This window comes from Excalfactoria chinensis, chromosome 3 (assembly GCF_039878825.1).
Source record: "Excalfactoria chinensis isolate bCotChi1 chromosome 3, bCotChi1.hap2, whole genome shotgun sequence".
Taxonomy (NCBI): Eukaryota; Metazoa; Chordata; class Aves; order Galliformes; family Phasianidae; genus Excalfactoria; species Excalfactoria chinensis.
Genome location: NC_092827.1, coordinates 33,607,176 through 33,621,936, shown reverse-complemented (window position 1 = coordinate 33,621,936; position 14,761 = coordinate 33,607,176). Strand labels below are relative to the sequence as shown.

The 14,761-nt window shown below is 39.3% G+C and overlaps 1 protein-coding gene across 3 annotated transcripts in view; it reads left to right on the top strand.

The window, feature by feature from the left end:
* Nucleotides 1-14,761, top strand: part of MDN1 (midasin AAA ATPase 1) — an 86,407-nt gene that overhangs the window by 62,599 nt on the left and 9,047 nt on the right. Inside the window, exons 74-93 of one of the 3 annotated variants that reach the window (XM_072331399.1) lie at nucleotides 12-168; nucleotides 323-469; nucleotides 1,647-1,773; nucleotides 2,642-2,747; nucleotides 3,798-3,913; nucleotides 5,249-5,734; nucleotides 6,256-6,482; nucleotides 6,852-6,989; nucleotides 7,191-7,363; nucleotides 7,759-7,920; nucleotides 8,046-8,183; nucleotides 9,335-9,476; nucleotides 10,358-10,527; nucleotides 10,761-10,904; nucleotides 11,575-11,710; nucleotides 12,309-12,637; nucleotides 12,879-13,040; nucleotides 13,357-13,458; nucleotides 13,655-13,856; nucleotides 14,371-14,541. In XM_072331399.1, coding sequence (XP_072187500.1) covers nucleotides 12-168; nucleotides 323-469; nucleotides 1,647-1,773; nucleotides 2,642-2,747; nucleotides 3,798-3,913; nucleotides 5,249-5,734; nucleotides 6,256-6,482; nucleotides 6,852-6,989; nucleotides 7,191-7,363; nucleotides 7,759-7,920; nucleotides 8,046-8,183; nucleotides 9,335-9,476; nucleotides 10,358-10,527; nucleotides 10,761-10,904; nucleotides 11,575-11,710; nucleotides 12,309-12,637; nucleotides 12,879-13,040; nucleotides 13,357-13,458; nucleotides 13,655-13,856; nucleotides 14,371-14,541 — 3,535 coding nt within the window. Of the gene's footprint in view, nucleotides 1-8; nucleotides 169-322; nucleotides 470-1,646; nucleotides 1,774-2,641; nucleotides 2,748-3,797; nucleotides 3,914-5,248; nucleotides 5,735-6,255; nucleotides 6,483-6,851; nucleotides 6,990-7,190; nucleotides 7,364-7,758; nucleotides 7,921-8,045; nucleotides 8,184-9,334; nucleotides 9,477-10,357; nucleotides 10,528-10,760; nucleotides 10,905-11,574; nucleotides 11,711-12,308; nucleotides 12,638-12,878; nucleotides 13,041-13,356; nucleotides 13,459-13,654; nucleotides 13,857-14,370; nucleotides 14,542-14,761 lie in introns of all 3 variants that reach the window. The other 2 variants (XM_072331400.1, XM_072331398.1) reach the window with 2 other exon arrangements.

The following is a 14,761-nucleotide window of genomic DNA, read 5'->3' as shown; positions in this document are numbered from 1 at the left end:
TTCCTCAGCAGCCACTAACAGAAGAATGTCAGGACGTTGTTACGCTTCATGCGGATTCTCTTCAGTACCGCCTGCCTAAACTTACCAAAAAAATGAAGAAAATGTGTGTGACAGTTACAGAGAGTAATTCATTCTTAAGTCTGCTGGAAAGCCTTGACCAGTTCACAGGTTAGATACTCCTGATTTGCGTATCATTGTTGACTTCTAGCATGATTGGGAAGTGTGTTGATAAGTAGTTCCCTTCACAGACTGTCTTCCCATGGCTGGTTAGCGTTCACTGAAGTTTCAAAGCTCTCGTCATTCCCTTCTGTCTTCCATGCAGGTGTTATCATTGGTTCTGTTGTTGAACTGCAGAGTTTGACATTTGATAAGACAGCAGATAAGGAGAAGCAGAAGTCGGAGGCCAAGCATATTCAGATGCAAAAACAACGGGCTTTGTCAGATCTCTTTAAAAGCCTCGCTAAAACAGGTGAGCTTTGATTTGAAATGTGCTTAGTTTAAAAGTATAAAGTTACGAAGCATTTTACATTTTTGCCAATACATGTAAATACACAGTAATGGTACGTTATTAAAGTTACTGAACCATAATGCACAGAAGCAAGTAAGTCTCTTTCCCTTCCTCTGACGTGTTAGTCCTTTCATATACCTTGTCGTCTTTGTACATTCCAGTGTATGTGAAACAGTTGCTTTTTTGAAGAAAAAATCTACGTTATCTCCAGTCAGAAGTCACTGCCTGGTTTATAAAGAAAAGGGAAGATGAAAGTCCTATACCTATTCTCTTAACCAGAACTGAAGTTAAATTAACTCCTTTAAATAAGAGCCCGTCTCTGAGCTGACTGACTGGCAGAAGTCAGGTTGGCAGGTGGGCTGTGGAAAATGAACGGTCTGTTCATGGGAATCACTGTAGGAACCCCTCTGAGAAGCTCAGTCTTCCCTGCCACCCTCAGTAGTCATAAGGTCAGGGAACTATCCAAGATGTTAATTGTTGCCTTTTCCTTTGAATATACTGAATTCATCAACTGTTCTTAGTCACCGAGCAGCTTAGAAACCAGTAAAGGCAAGCAATCTTGTTGTTTGACAGCAGAAACAGCAAAACAGTTGTCTAACAGCATTCCATCAAGTCACAGCCAGAGGCAGAAACAAATGGAGCTTTGCCAATTGTTTTTAATTTTCCTTTTGAAGAGTTTCCAATTCGTAGTGCTTCTCATGGATGCCACAGCTTTCAGTCTGTGGTGACTTTAAGAACCTCAAAAAAGGGGGAAAAAATAATATCAACTTAATCTCTACCTCCTGGGTGCAGAGATTAGGTTTTAGAAGTACGTATCTGTAAATTAGGTTTTATTTCACACTATCATATGCCTTACAGGTTGAAGGCTTTTCTTTCTCGTGACTGCCACCACAAATTTCTTATATATGCAAGTCTGTATTTGTCTTATTTCAGCTGTGTTCTTTAGCTGAAGATGGCTTAGCTATGATGTATTATTTTACGTAACTTGGAAAATGTTCAAAGGCTTGTCAGGATTAGAAAGCATGAGGGAAAAAGTCATACACTGGAGTTGTTGCATCTTAGTGTCAGCTACCTGACTCATGTTTTCTTCATTTGAATGAGTGAGGGCATAAAAAGATGTATGCAATTGTCATTCCAGGCTTGTCATACCGAAAAGGACTTTCATGGTCTCGTTCAAAAAGCTATCATGAAATACTCTGTGTACATCCACTGGACTTACGGAGTGCGTTAGCTGTAGTGAATAACATATGTCAACTGGATGCCACGTATGTATGCAGAACTTCTAACTCTTACGTTGTGTGAGTCCTATGCTTATTAGAATATATTGCATGCAGATTTAGGCAGGGATTTTTAGATATTAATTGATTTAGGGTTTTACATTCATCCCCTTCTGTTTTCTCTGTTTGAAAGTCATGTATGTACTGGCACATAAAAAATTAGGGAGGTTTGGGTTTGGTTTTTTGTTTGTTCTTTTTAAGCATTGGATTGCTTTTAATTTACACTTCAGACAATTTCGCCACCAGTTTCACTGGTTCAAAGAATTCATTTAACCCACTGTTGCCCAGCTCTGCTTGGGACAGTTTGTTAACATAGTTAGAAGGAAGACTGCTACTGGCTTAACAAGGGTTGTCAGTTGTTTTGTTTTCATCATTGGCTGGTGGGATATTCCATGAGAATATGCATGGACTTCAAAGTGGACATTTGTGCCAAGTCCTGCCTAGATGGAAAATATTCCTTCAGGTGTTCTGGTCTTTCAGGCAGCAAATGCTCAGATCTGTGGGTTTAGTTTATAATATGTTCTGCAAGGGTCAAATTATAATCTTCCTTATCAAGCTTGATTTAGCACCATTTAAAAAAACAAACAAGAAAAGCCACAGTTTAAGCTCTAAATGATATTCAGAGATTTGGTTTCAGTCTTAAGTTCCCACAGGGCTTATTTAAAATAATAATAATAATAATTTCTCATGATTTAAATATTTGTTGGGAAAAATGAAGAACTGAGAGCTCAATACACGAGCAAAATAACAAATAGTCAGCAGGTCTTTTAGGTTGAAGAGCTGACCTAGTGGTTCTGGTGTGCTGAGGTACTGAAATTACTTACCTTTCTAACAGCAATGGTTTATACTCTGACAGGTTTCTGGCAGAGATTTCCTCTGCCTGGGATGGATGCCAGAAGTACTTCTATCGCTCGCTTGCACGCCACTCTCGACTTCAGACAGCATTGTTGGCCCCTGCTAAGGTAAAGCAACTAAAAACAGGAATGTGTTATCTATTACTGGAATCTTCTCATAGTAAAAGGGTGATGCGAGGTAACGCTTTCTTTTTGTTACGTGGTAGAAAATATTTGGGGGACCAATATTTGGCATTTTAAAACCTGTTATTTTATGAATGAACAATAGAATAAGCAGATTGTTAGTGCACAGTCTGTGCAGCGTACGGTATTTCCATCCCAGCAGTTCCCAAATTGCTGCTGGTTCTTCATGAAGGATGTGTCTCAGAAGCCAAATTAAAACTTACTAGGAGAACAAAATCAGGACTTGTGATTGTGAAAAATCTGTTGAGTTTCATAAATCGGAAATAACTGTGGACTGTTTAACACGAAATATAACAGTACTTTGCCTTGCTTAGAAATTGATGTCAAATGATTGATAGAAGGAGCAGATGAGTTCTGCCAAATCAGTGTCACTTCTCCATGAAACGGGGATCTCTTCCAGATGATTTTCCTCTCGCTATACGTTGCACTTCATTTTACAACAGCATAACTGATAGTTGAATAAATACTGGAACGTATCTGGGATTGGTTTTGCTTTTTATCTCCAACATTTATTCTATGCTTGAAATCAGGATCCTTCCATTAAAAAAGAATGAAAGTAATTGTCAGTAAATCTGGTGAAATTAACTGCAGCACTGTTTATGGATGTAGAAAATTAAGCTGGAATCTTCTCTTGGGATTTATGTATTATTTAGGTCATGTGGTTTGACTTTTTGAGCTCAATTCCTGACAGGAGGTGCTGCAGCGGAAGTGCAGTTTGATACCTGCTTTTTGCAGAAGGTACTTGAAAATCTGCATTATGTGGAGAATACATGAAAGATGCAAAAGATTGAAGACAGTGGAAAGTAATAACAATACTTTGTCTGCATTTTAATATTTGCTCACTTAAACCTCAGCCTTCTGCTCTGTTCAGTTAAATGGAATGGAAGCACAGCCCACGTTGTTGTCACTTAATCTGTGTATTCATCAAACTGTTCTCTCCCTTCCCTCATGTTTCTCTGTGTTTGTTTTCTTTAGGATATTGGACTAGGTAGTGTTGAGCGATGCAAAGGATTTACTGCACACCTCCTACAGTTGCTTGTCAGGCAGAGACAGTCTCTTACTGCCTTGACGGAGCAGTGGATCTTACTAAGGTATTTTGCATTATGCCATTACAGCCTTATTTAAGCATAAGTTATTCCATTCAAGAAAGACAGAAAATGATATGGTAGAAAACAAATTCTTCCCCTTGCTTTTCCATTTCTCCTCAGTTAAACCCAGGTAGAAAAAAAGTGTGTGTTTGGGGTGGGGAAATAAATATTGTTTATCCTGCCATTGCAGTCAGCATGTTGACTGTAAGAACCTGAAAGGTTCTTACAGTGAGAGTGGGGCAGGTCTCTTCTCACTAGTGACATGTGACAGGACGAGGGGAAATGACCTTAAGTTGCGCCAGGGCAAGTTCAGGTTGGATATTAGGAAGAACTTCTTTACAGAAAGGGTGGTTAGGTACTGGAATGGGCTCCCCAAGGAGGTGGTTGAATCGCCATCCCTGGATGTGTTTAAGAGCCGTTTGGATGTGGTACTCAGGGATATGATTTAGCAGAGGTTTGTTGTTGTGGTGTTGTTTCGTGGTTGTTTTTTAAGAGATAGGCTACTGGTTAGGCTGCGGTTGGACTTGATGATCTTCAAGGTCTTTTCCAACCTGAGTAATTCTATGATTCTATGATTCTATGTTGGAATCAAAATAATGGGAAAAACAAGTTAGATGGGCATGAAGGCTATGAAGTAATTGTTTTTAATTAAACCCATGTTAAACCCATAGATCACTGAACCTTTCTCATTTGGTATTGGCCTAAGTTAATTTTGGCTATATTCAAGTTGTTGGTTTCGTTTCATTTCTGAAACAAATAATCTAGATTGTCCTTTGGGCCAAAACAAAGAAAGCTCAGCTTCTCAAGAAGAAGCATTTTTGAGAGCTGGGAGATAGTAGGATGTGTTGAAATGGTAAAAGCTTGTAGGAAATCCTTATTACTTGATGGAATTTCTCCCACTGTATTTCACTGCAAACTGCTGTTCTATGTGTTTCTATGTAATAACTATGTTATTACTAAAATAATAAGAAAACAAATCCCATATGACTAGGTCTCATCTTACTGTATAACAGTGGAAAATGAACGTGTGAGTGTTAGGACTGGAGTCTAAGGGCTACTTAGAAGGTTGATGTTGATTCTGAAAAGTCTCACCAAGGCCTGTTTCTGGTGTGACTCGAGCATGCAATGGAGAGGAAAAAAACATCAATTTTTAAATGTATGAATGTATCCTTTTAGCTTTTCCTGGATGAAGTTTGACTTCTGCTGCTTTTGTATTACATAGAACCTTTATGAACTTGGTCTGAAGGCTGAGCTCTTAAAAGAAAGGGAGGTATCATATAGAACTCTGTTATGGGGTTTATGCAGTTTCGTTTTTTTTCCTCCTTTCTTCTTAACCAGGAGCCTCCTGAGTTGCATCCAAGAGATAGACAAGAGATTGAGTGCTGACAGAGAATATAATGTAGCATTACCTCCTCAACGTAGTTTTCAACACTGGACTGACAAACTGCAGCAACTTTCCATGCAGTGTGTGATGGTTCTTGAAGAGCTGTCTTGGTTTATACACTGCTGCCCAACAGAAGAGCTAATGAAGTGCAGTGACAGTGAAAGGACAGATGTCAAAGGAAATGTTTTCCTGAGTTCAGCACCTGAAGAGATGCTGGGAAATGTTCTCACAGGAATCCCTGACCGAATTCCCTCAGAACTTAAATATCTGTCTCCAGTAACAAGTGAGCAACTGCCTCCTGCATGCAGGATGCGAAGTAAGGATCAGCTGTGGCTGCAGCTGTCTGCGCAATTGGCAGCAATGCTGGCACGTGTGAAGGCAGTGAAAACAGATGTGGACAAAATAAGACAACAGCCGTGTGAGACCTTGTTTTATTCCTGGTGAGTTCTACATCTTCATGAGTTGAATTTCTGCGTGCTGTATGTTCATATTAGATGCGTAAAGTCATCCTGAAGGTTGCCTTTTGCAAATCTTAAAAGGTATTCTTGAAATGTTCTTGAAGCTTGTTTGTTTGTTTTTCTTTCAAACTGCAAGCAAGTGAATGCACATCTTCTCTCAGTCCACTGAGCAGTTAATAAAAGTTGGGTCCATCTTAGCTTCTGTGGTTGTCTTTGGTCCCTTGGGATTTCATCCCCTTTGCCCTTTAGCTAATTAATGATACAGAGTTCTAACGTAAGTCAATAAAAGAAATTTGTTTAAAAAGAGGCCTTAAGGCAGCCTATTGAAGGGAAAAAAAGCATATACAGTTGGAACAAAAAATGAAATAGGCATAAATGGCATCACTGCTTGCTGTTGAATCTTGTATTTAAACTCAAGATGGGTCAGAGCTCTCACGAAGAAAAGCTGTTGTCTTAATCTGAGGGGTTCTTTCTTTTCAGTATTATAATCTGTCTTGTTGCAGGAGAGATTTTGAAGTTTGCACATCAACTGTGAGTTGTCTCCTGGAAGTGTCGGCTCAGTTACAAGGTGTAGAGTCCCTGTTTCACCTGGATGAGGAAGAGAGGCAAGCTGCAGATCAGATGGCTATAGTCAAGAGCCTCAAGTATATACAAGAGGAAATCAATAGTACATCTACAGAGTTCACAGTTTGGAGAAAGCAGGTTCTTGCTTCCACATCAAACTGTAGTGGTAAGGACAATTCTCTACCGATTTTCTAGTTCAGTTAAGTATATAAAGAATTCATCACGTTGATTATTGCAGAAGATTGCTTATTCACTGCTGTTGCCGTGTGTTCACTTGGATATCCAGAAACACTTAATGAAATTCAAACTGGGAGAATTTAGGCTGAGTTGACATTGTGCAGTAATACTTTACCCTTTAGTCTGTGGTGCCAACAGACCTTGTGTTGTAGCTGTAAATCAGAATTAGCAAGGATTTGCTAGTACAGCTATACAGTTAAAAGCTGCAAATGCTTATCATATTCCTTGCGTAAGAAAATGTATAAACCAGTAATTCAGTGTGTTTCCATTTTAAACTGTCTGTGTTATGTTTCAAAAGGAAATAAAGATGAAGAATTTGTGGATCACTTCTCAGCTCAAGTGGAAACGGTTATCCATGGTGTTCTGTATGCCATCCAGTGTTTGGTAGAGAGAAAACAGAAAGGTGGAGAAGAAGAAAAACCCCCAGAGGAAACTGGTGAGATTGTTAATTTACTCAAGGAGTAGTGAGAGAGTTTAAACTACTTGAACCTAATAATACCAGTACCCAAGGAAACTTCCATTTCGGTAGCTGTGCGCATGAACAGATAGCTTGGGTATTTCTTGTTTGCTTAGTATGACATTTTAGAATATCAAATGTGACATCCATCTCTTTTGGCCTCCTGTGTTTCAACCGAAGACGATACAGCTTCATGGGAAATGATTAAAGCAGGACATTTAACTAAACTTTTGGATGAAGATATTTCTGCTGATGTGGAATCCTTGCATGTACAGAAAGTAATTTCAGCAGTTTCAGAACTCGTGGAGAGCCTGAAATCTTATGGGGAAGATTGCACCTCGGATCAGCATAAGGTAAAATTTTTCTTCTGGAGAGCTTTTTGGCTCAGGGGTCTCACTGGTTTGGAATCATCCACTGTGGTGGTTAAACACGAATTACTTCTTATTATTCATTACTGTAGAATTAGAAGTATGTGAGGGAACATAAATGAATGCAGAGATGCTCTTTTGTAATGTAAAATGCAGGCAGTCCTTTGATAGAAAGGAAAAACTTCTGTTTTTGTCAAAAGTGAAAGCTTGAAAAAGCTCTAGGAAGTTTATATTGTGTTTAAATCTTCCTACTGATGTTTCTGGCTTGAGCATCTGTTTCCAGGCTCTATTGTAACCCTCACTGAGGTACATCTCAGTAATTACATTATCGTGTTTGACAGCGGTTGTTTGATTGTTCTTCTTATTTTTTTTAACTGCAGTTCTTAAACCAGTCCTGCTATTTGCTGGTGCGTCTAAAGCCCATGCTCTGCAAGTTTTCAGACCTTATCCTGTTCTACCTCACTGTTTCCCTGTCATCTCACCGGAGTACTGGAAAACTGCTTTCTGTTCTAACTAGTATATTTACAGAGCTTGCCCAAAAGGTAAAGTATTAGAGATAAAGGTGGATGTATGGGAAGCGTTTTCTTAATATGTACCCAATTTTTATATAGAAACTAAGATGTACTTACTGGTACAGAATGTCTTCAGTTTCTGCTTGCCTTTATAGGGGTTTTGTCTGCCAAAAGAATTAATTGAAGATGAAGCTGGAGAGGGAGCAACACAGTTTCATGATTATGAGGAAGGTGGTATTGGAGATGGGGAAGGCATGAAGGATGTGAGCGACAAAATAGAAAGTGAAGATCAGGCAAGTTGGCTTTTTAGGAGGGGGGACAAGGGGAAGGTGGGAGTTGTTTAAAGAAGACTGAGACTGAATGCTAAAGAAATGCTGCTTCTGGTTACTGTAAATATAAATGCAAGAGTTTCTAGCTATTTTTGTTAAGTTTGGTTTCACTAGAATTTCTTTCCTGAGCAACTTTGTTACCTGTGCTATTGTTAAGGAATAAAAAGTAATTTATGCTGACTCTATGTCAGTATTGAAGGTCAGGTCAGCCATATTACTTAACACAGTGTGTAGGAGGTTTGAATGGTTTTGAGGAGCAATATGCAGAGTAATACAAAATGCCAGGCTTTAGCTTGATGTGTTTGGGTGGAGAGACAGCTCACATGCAGAAGCTGTATAGTGTAGTTAACGTGAGTTTGCCTGGACCTTCCAACAGAGAAGCACTAGGAAGAGACATTGGAAAAATTCCCCTGATGGCTTTCTGGGAAGTCACGTTGAATGGAGAACGCTAATAAGGCGGCCCAAGATAGTTGATCCAGCTGGTTTTGAGCTGGTTGTTACTGGCTAACTTCAGTTTGCATGGGTTACAGTTTATATTTAATACTAGTAATTGCATTCAAGGAATGAGGATCTAACTTAAAAATGACCAGAGGATAGTACAGATAACGTTATGCAAGGTTATAGTTAGGCTACTTACTAATAGGGCAGTTCCTTCTCTTGAACAGTGGCGCAGTGGTATAAGCTGCTGCTTGCGGCACTGGAGGGCCCGGGTTCGAATTCCCCCTGTGGCGCAGGGGTAGAAGTGCCGCTTCGCTACACGAGGGGCTCGAAACCCGGGAGTTGGACTTGATGATCTCTAAGGTCCCTTCCAACTTGCACGATACTGTGATACTATGATACTATGATAATTTTTCCTTTAACACAGCTTTATGAGTGCACAAAGCCCACCAAAACTTGAGAACCATGTTGTGAAAAAATGAAACTCATTAGATGTTTCAGGTTAAAATATATATACAAAAAATATATATGTGTGTGTATATATATATATATGAAGTTGCTTTCAGTCTCCCAACTAGGTTAGCTTCTATCTTTCTGTATTATTGTTGTAGTACTTTGTGTAAGCTTAAATATATACACAAGGTTCATTATAAGTTTTGTCTTTGCCAATAATGCAGATAGAAGACAGTTTTAAAAAGGGCGAGGAGAAGGAGAAAGAGGATCAAGATTCTAAGCCAGATATTGAAGGAGAAGACAATGCAATTGAAATGTCAGAAGACTTTGAAGGAAAAATGCATGATGGAGAACAGGAGAAAAAAGGTTTGATCCTTCCACTAAGGCGAACTCATAAGAACTGTAATAGATCGGTCCAGTGGTTGATACTTTTACGTATTGATGTATATGCTGTAAAGTCAGCATTCAGCAACAAGGGAGAAGAGCAACATTTGTATATGAAAATTAAGAAATCTTAATCTGAACACCAAGAAGTTGAAGATATTCTTCAGGTCTTCTGTGGTGGTTTTGGATCTGTGGGAGCTGTTTCCTTTTTTTCTGTTGTAAGATGGCCCTTGGACAAGTGTTAAAGTTAGTCACTGACTTTATGGGTCTGTTGAAGATCAGCAGAACACTTACAAAAGAAAATGTGACAGTAGTTAGCATCCCTGGTCGCATTTTAAGTCATGGCTCACTTTTAAGCAATGGCGATAATTCACTGGTACCAAATGTTACTTTTTCAATTTGCAAGTCATCCAAAAGGCAGCAGTTCTTGCACTTCTGAGGGTAACGCCTTCAACATCTGCAACTAACACGGCTTGCAAATTGGAGTAGTGTTAATCTGCCCAAAAAACCTGAGAAGTGCTAAGAATAAGCTTTTCAGCACAAGAAAGGACAGTCTGAAACTAGTGAAGTGAAATGGACCTTTCCTCACACTCTAGTGCCAAAATGTTTGGAAAAAGAAAGTGGGAGAGGGTAAGGATTGGAGAATTAAAATCATCCACGTTTAGCACTTGTCACTTGTTAGAGAAAGTTATGTCTGTCTGTCCAAGAGAGCACACTGAACCATCTCATTAGATCCCTGCTCTTCTGGGTTCTGCACTGCTCCATTAAATCCATAGGGTGATGAATTTCAGGTGCAAAATGTGACTGCTTGTTTTGTTAGCTTTATCTTCTCTGTACTGAGACATATCCTGACCTATACACAGAAAATGATGAAAAATCAGATGAAGAGGAAGAGCTGGATAAGCAGATGGGAGATCTCAATAATGCTGAAGCTGATGATAAACTGGATGAGAGGCTTTGGGGAGATGAAGATGATGATGATGATGAAGATGCCAGCAGTAAAGCAGAAGAAACTGGGCCAGGGATGGATGAGGTAAGGAGGAAAGTGGTCAGAAGAGTATCAAGGGAATTAAATTCTCTTATGACTTAGACAATGAATTTCCTTACATAGTGGGCTCTTTAGTCTTGGAAAGGGATCATTTTGAGTATATCTTCAGTTATTTAGTGCTGTCTTTTTTTTGTGTGTAGGAGTCGGCATCTTGTTTATTCAGATGTTGGGAAGCAGGTAGCGGAATTGAAGTTTCTTTGGTTTTTTTTGTTTAATAGGAAGATTCAGAGCTTGTTGCAAAAGATGACAATTTGGGTACAGCAAACAAAGATAATAAAAAACAGCCTCCCAAGGATGAAGAAACAGAGAATCAAACAGAAGACAGTGAAAACAAAGAGAAAATCCACGAGCAAATTGATGAGGTAAAACATATTTGGACTACATGAAGTGTTTTGTTGTTAAACCGTATCCTGTTGTTCACATCATGTATTTCTGAGAAATTGAAGTGCTCTTTATTTTAATGGTGAAGTACTCTGAGTAAAGTTGTTCATTTCAGTCAATAATTGACCATGTTGTATCTGTTATATTCTATGCATATTTTCTGAGGTGTAGCCCCAAGGTAAGTTTTATTTGCACTAACCTGAGTGTGTACTGGTTTCCAAAACAGGCTTTACACTGAATTGCCATTTTGATGGAGAAAGCTAGAAAGTCCTTGATCTGTTACGAGTAGCAACAGAAGCATTCAGGCTCATCCCGAAAGTCTGCCTTATAGCAGCTGCGGGTCCCTTTTGCAGCAGCTGGAGCTCTGCTCTGACATGGGGCTCTGCTCACAGAGGCCACCTGTGCAACCTCCCCAGTGCCAAAAAAGTATGATGTAGACTCAGTACTGCAGATGCAATTACAAAAATATCTCTGCTATTATACATGTGACTGTGTATCAGTGGAAATTAATTTTTAATTGATCAGCATGTCATACTGTATTTGATATTTCTGTGTCCTATGGAATTCAGTTATATCTTATCTCTCATCTTTGCCTTTTCCTTCACTATATGCTCTGCCTTTTTTTTTTTTTCCCCCATCCTTTTCTTGCAGAGAGAGTATGATGAGAACGAAGTAGATCCTTATCATGGCCAGCAAGAAAAGCAGCCTGAAGTTGAACCTTTAGACCTTCCTGATAACTTGAACCTGGAGGATGATGAGAAGAGTGATGAAGAGAAAGAGGGAGAAGGTATAGCTGAAAATGTCTGCCAGCTGAAAACTAAGTGGGAATAGTGAGGGGAGAGTCAGACAGTGAGCTTCACTTTTCTCCTGAGTAGGAGGGAGGTGGTGGCAGAATTCTATATAACAAGAAGTTACAACTTCACTTCTGTACATTAAAATACTAAGATACCAAATGCAGATCAAAACTTCACATTGCAGCGTTTTTCTTTGCTTACCTTTAATGCACACTGTGTAAAAGTTTATTTTCCTGTGACCTAATTGATGAATCCTCATTCCCCGTTTCATTCTTCTTTTAATTTTGTATTTTGAGGTTGTTTTTTCTGGTACTTAAAAGCATTTGCATTCAAAGACAACTGACCATCAAGAATATCGGATTAAACTTGGTTAATGGGAATGCGTTGTTTTGTATTGCTAGCTGCTAATTGCAGCGCTTAAAGGAAATGGGTGCTGTGGAGAACTTGAGATCCTACATAGGGGAATCTCATCATTTTCTCTATGATGATTTTTTGATAGCCTGGTTAGGTTTGTTCTGATCATGTCTGTAACGTTCACTGTTTCCGTACTTCACTGAAAGTTTTGTGTAACTTTCTGATCTTTTAATTCAGAAGAAGAAGAGAATGCTTTCGAAATAGATGAGAAACCCGCTGATTTAAATGAGGCAGAGAATACAGAAGGTCAGAATGAAGAGAATGCTAGTGAGGCAGAAGGAGGCGATCAAGATGCAGAACCTGCTGAAGAAGGCATTACTGAAGAAAAAGAGGAAAAGGAAGGTGAAGGGGAGAAAGATGCTGATGATCAAGAGGAAGAAAATACTGGGAACACTGAGGAGGCAGAAGAGGAAGAATCACAACCACCTGATGAGGAAAAAAATGAATCTGCTGAAGAGGAGAAGGAGAAGGGAATCCCTGCTGCCAATCAAGGCCTTCAACCTCAGGTACAGAGACATAAATAAAAGCTTGTATGTTTTTTTTCTCCTATGTGAGACTGATGGTGTTCTGGGTTCCTTTGTGACAGAACTGATATGTGGTGGGGTGTTAGTAAAACTCATTAAGAAGATGAGAGATTTCCTTACTGTTAAACTGGTGTATTTCTCTTACCCATATTCCTGTTACCTCTTTGGACTTCTGCTTCCCTATGCTTTATAGAAGGTTCAAATAAAACCCATCTCATTTCAGCAGGAGGAGGATAAAGATAATCCAGAGATGGATGAGCAGGTCCCCGAGTCTGAGGAGAGAATGGAGCATGAAACACAAGGGCAGACTGGGCAAGAAAACCTGCAGAGTGACAGTGCTGTAGAGCTGGCTGGAGAGGCTTCAGAAAGAGACCAGTCTAAAGAGGTAAGCTACGTGGAATTGAATGAGCTAGAACTGGACTTATGAATATGTGTTTAAACTATAATCAGAGAACTGCTATGATATTTTAAGGATTTGTGTCCAGGATTCAACTTTTCAGAGAAGAACTTACAAGTGTGTGATCAGTTTAGGCTGATTCTTGGTCTGTGGAACTGTCCCTTTGTTCTACACAAGAACACAGCTTGCAGTTGTGAGCCATTTTTCATTCACACTAGAAGGCAGCACAGTGTTTCAGTTTGATTTCTGAGGTTTGTCTGCGACCTTCTTAGTTACAGTTGCAATGTATTTTGTTGTCTCTCAGGAATATGGAAGCGGAGCTGCAAGTGCAAATCAATCAGAAGGCCATGAATCCTCACGCATGGCTCGGATGGCTTCTGAAAAACAAAGCAGGAAGAATACACAGGTTAATCTCATTCTTTTATCCTTTTTAATCTTCTTTCTTTCTTGTTTTTTGTTTGTTTGTTTAAGCTTTGTACTTAATTTGAATGACTCAGTCCTACCTGTTTGCTGGTTAATATTAAGTTTCTCTTTGTTAGAAGTCATGTTCTAATCTGTGTTTGGCTGCACATCACATGAAGCTCATGGTAATAATTTTTCAGAGTTTCAAGAGGAAACCTGGTCAGGCAGACAACGAGCGCTCAATGGGAGACCACAACGAGCGTATCCACAAGCGACTGAGAACCATAGAATCCAGCAGTGAAGCAAAGCCGAATACAAGTCAGTCGAAACAAAACGTGGAGGAGGCTGATGCATTTGAACACATTAAGCAAAGCTCTGAATGCTATGATGCACAGACCTATGGTATGTGGTGCTATTTCTGAGTGTAAAGAGTTGCCATTCCAGATTCAAATCCTATTTACTGTAGTTTCTTGCAGTACTTCACCTCCCTCCCTCCAGTTGTGTCCTTTATTTGCAAGACATAACACTGTTTCACTATGATAAATGTTATTCTTTGGTAACCAGGTTCAGGCTAATGATAATGTATTTGAAAATAGTGAATTTACTCATAAAAGTGGGATTTTAGTCTTTTAAACCTATTAAAAATTCTTTCTCTCCAAATCTTATCCATTTTGAAGCCCATTTTGCTGGCACGCTTGTGGAATACAGCCTAAGGCAACAAGTTCCTTATCCTGTATCAAACTGATGATCCTTTACAAATATTCCTCTAAATTAAATTTAATGAAATAAATTGCTTTCTATCAAAGCAATTTCTCGAAGTTCAGTAAAGCTTCTATGTAGTGGCCTCGGAATGTATGTTTTTGTAATGGTACTTTTCCTTCCTCTCTCCTTAATGAGTTGTGTTGCCTTTGTACAGACGTAGCTAGCAAGGAGCAGGAGAAACCTATTATGCCTCTCGAAGAAAACGAGGAGGGAGGTCCTGAAGATACAGCTATGGAAACAGACATGCAGAATGAGGATCTTCAAGCAGTGGATGACATAGAAGAGCTGAAGCCAGAAACAAAGTCTGCTGCCACTAAAACTTCTGGTACTTATAAACCATTCTCAGTGCAGGTTGACATGCATGCTTAAATATGCACATAGGTGTTTATATTCATGTGTAATGGATTCATCTGTCTCCTGTAAGACTAGAACATCTGATTGTAATTGGAGTTGCTTGGAGTTGCAAGGCCTTGGATTAGCCCTAGAATTGTTTTAAAGTTTGTGCACTTCTCTTAAAAGTATAACAGAGGGTTGTGAGATGTTTG